Genomic DNA, 3,338 nt, shown 5'->3' with positions numbered 1-3,338 from the left:
TAACTATTCAAATGTCGTGATAGAGTTTGCTTTTGTGTATATGTGTAAATGAATAATTTTTGTAATATTTACTATTAGTGTTGTGTATGTGTACGTGTTAGATTTTTTTAAGCATACAATACGATAACAGGCAAATAAATCGATTTTTCTAAAATTTTATGCGGCTAAGGAGTAAGATACGCAGGATTGCTTGTAAATGATTAAGACATTAAAAGAATCCTAATCGATACAATTTTTAAAATCTAATATTTAGTGAGTATTATTTCCTGTCCCCGAAATTACAAACTTTTGGACGGATTTTTGATGGTTTTTATAACAACTGAAATTAATAATCGAAAATAAATCAAAAAGAAAATAAAAAAAAGTATTAACAATCCTGCGAAAGTGTTATTCACCAGTAGGTGTTGTTGTGTAGTAGTTTAAGTGTAGTAGTAGTGTTTGTTAAGTGTGTGCGTTTCTTCATCCGTTTACCACACATCATCCTTCGACGCTCTCTCTCTCTCTTTCTCTCCCACTCAACACAGGCAACGAATCTAATGAGATTAAAATAAACAAAAATTAAATACAACAATTTCCATATTAAACAAAAAAAAAAAAGAAAAGAGAGCCAACAGCAAACAACGCACAACCGTCCTCATTCATCTCCCTCGTTGTAGTCGGTGCGATTTTCATTTTGCTTTCTCGTTTTTACATGAGTTTTTGTTTGGCGCAATCGGGACAGATGATGTCGTCACCGTCGGTGATGAAACCCCGTCCGACCAAGCTGGTGCGACACGAGGCGCAGAAGAAGCAATCGTTGTGCCAATGTCGGTCCTCGAAGGAGATGAATTTAGTACCACCGATACCGGTGATGGGCTTGCTGCAGGCGGTGCACCGTTTGGCGAAGAGTTCGCCGAAACAGTCGGCACAATAGGGCTTGTCGTCGCGACTGGTGAATCGGGCACCTGCTAGACTCGTATTGCAGTTGGTGCATGTGAAACATTCCCTATGCCATGGTTCGTTCTTGTATGTCACACCACCGCTGGTAATTACCTGAAACGATACAAACGATTAATACAATATGAAGGCATTAAGGGCCCCAGTATCATAATGGACATGAAATGTATTTTTTTAGAAACTTCACCAAACAAAGTAATACAAAAGCTACAAAAAGGGAAGTTTCACTGATTGTAATCGTTTCAACAAATTTGTTTCATAGTACATATTACTTAAGTGTAAGACTTAAAACTTTTAAGTTTTGGGTGCTAGCTACTAATGCTGGTGGGAGGGCAGTTCCACCGGACTACACTGGAAGGTAAGGCGGAAGACCTTCTTTAGCTTCCTTTTAGGAATAGCGGAAATGGTGGGTGGTGGTTGGTGTTAGAAAAATGAGACGGACGAAATGAAGACAGAAGGGAGTGAAAGATTATCTGTGAAGTATTACTACCCCAGCATTTGCCTAAGTGATCCAAGGAAACCACAGAAGAACTTAGACCAAGGCGGACGGATACTATTTATATAATATCAACCCTCCCTCTACTTTTACATAGAATTGTAAAAATACAGTAGTACCAAGTAGTTTTAGTAACTAGCGGCATGGCTTAGACGTTTAAGGTATTACTAAGCATTTGAAAGGACACGATTCGATTCTATGTCCATCTTTCCTTTTCTCCCCTTTTATGTGATTTCCTTAGATCATTTAGGTAAATGCTGGAGCAATAATAATTTTCCATAGATTTCACTTCTTTTCTGTATTCATCTCTGCTGACACATCTTTCTCACTCCAACCACCACCCTTCTATCCCCATGATTGCCAAAAAACGGACAGACACACGCACCCTATAAGGGTTCCCTTTTTCATTCGGAAGTACGGAATCCTAACCCGATAACTAACTTAACATTGTAGTTGAAAAAAAATCTTTTTCCATACATTCAAGCTGCAAATAAAAATTTGTATGCACAACATTATCTTGTTGAATGATTTATCACATTATGTCCACACCATGGACTTCTTATTAATTNTATTTTTTTAAAAATTTTAGGTTCAGTAGTTTCGGAGATAAGGGGAGGGGAAAGGTTAATTTTTTTTAAACAACTTTAAAACTATTTATTTTAAAACTATAAAAAAGATATATTTAAGACCCTTACCACAGGCCCTTTTATCCAACATGGTACGGCGAAACACCCAAAACTTTTTACACTTTATTAAAAGTTAAACGTATGCAAATTTATCAAGACAATTAAAATCAGTGAACCTTTTCTTTTTGTTTTTTTTTTGGTATTGGTTTATCATGCAATTTCAGAAAAGTTGCACTAAAAATAATTTAAGGTATATGTCCCATAGTATTTAAAAAAGTTTTTAATTTAATCTCTACTTCTCTACGACTTGCGATGGTTGCTAATAATATAACAAACTAATTGTGAAAGTAATTAAGAATAACATTGTTAGGAAATAAAACCATTTATGATATTAGAATAGCGTTTTCCTATTACTTCCACACAACATACAGGAGAAATCTTACGATCATAAAATGTATGTTCTGCTTTAAGCATCACGATTTCTCTTTTCTTATCTAAATAAGCTAGAACTGAAAACCATGATTTTACTTACAATACGTATAAACGATAAGTACACTGAAAATATTTTACCATGTTCAGTTGTACTCGTGTGCATATAAATTTTCATTAATTTTCGTTGGGTGGCAATAAAATCAACATTAATGGTACATTAGTTGACGAAATTAATAAAGTAAAAATAATAATACAGAAAAGGACTAACCTTGTTGCACTTTACACAACGAGTCGCGTACTTTTCTTCGTAACACTTTGCGCAGTAGATTTCCTGTTCACGGGGGATGAAACTTTGAGTACCGATGGGAGTTTTGCAAACAACACAACAGAAACATTTCTCGTGCCATTGTCTGGTCTTGTATTCCATCTTCTTCGTTCCTGTAAATAAAAAATTATTTTAAACTACAAATAAAACAAGTAACATTTTTACAATATCGATAGTTTCCATTCCTTCAAAATTTCTTTTGAATGAATTTGTAGTCAAGTTTTTGTACAGAAAAACAAATTTGATTTCAATATGGGGTGTCGAGTGGGTTCCTAAACACTTTCTAATCTTGCATTTCATATTTTTTCATATACAACCAAAAATATTCTCCTTTCCGTCCGACTTCAAGCCTTCAAGATAGGAAAATAAACTGATATCTGTCACGTTATAATTTCAATAAAAAAAAAAAAAAACAATAGGTAATGGGTAAGGGAGATTAAAACTTAATGGAAAAAAAATAAGTTAAGGGGAGTAGGTATAGTACATATAAAAAAAAGTATTAACAATCCTGCGAAAGTGTTAT

The 3,338-nt window shown here is 34.4% G+C and overlaps 1 protein-coding gene across 1 annotated transcript; it reads right to left on the bottom strand.

The window, feature by feature from the left end:
- Positions 1-75: 75 nt before the first annotated feature.
- LOC112906194 (four and a half LIM domains protein 2-like) lies at positions 76-2,959 on the bottom strand. Its single transcript, XM_025979973.1, has 2 exons — positions 2,759-2,959; positions 76-1,032 (listed from the first exon to the last, which is right to left on the bottom strand). Exons 1-2 carry the CDS (start codon positions 2,915-2,917, stop codon positions 688-690), a joined length of 504 nt encoding a protein of 167 aa, XP_025835758.1. The 5' UTR covers positions 2,918-2,959; the 3' UTR covers positions 76-687.
- Positions 2,960-3,338: the final 379 nt, after the last annotated feature.

This window comes from Agrilus planipennis, unplaced genomic scaffold (genome assembly GCF_000699045.2).
Source record: "Agrilus planipennis isolate EAB-ADULT unplaced genomic scaffold, Apla_2.0 scaffold2356, whole genome shotgun sequence".
In the NCBI taxonomy this organism is placed as follows: domain Eukaryota; kingdom Metazoa; phylum Arthropoda; class Insecta; order Coleoptera; family Buprestidae; genus Agrilus; species Agrilus planipennis.
This window is presented reverse-complemented; position numbering and strand designations above follow the sequence as displayed.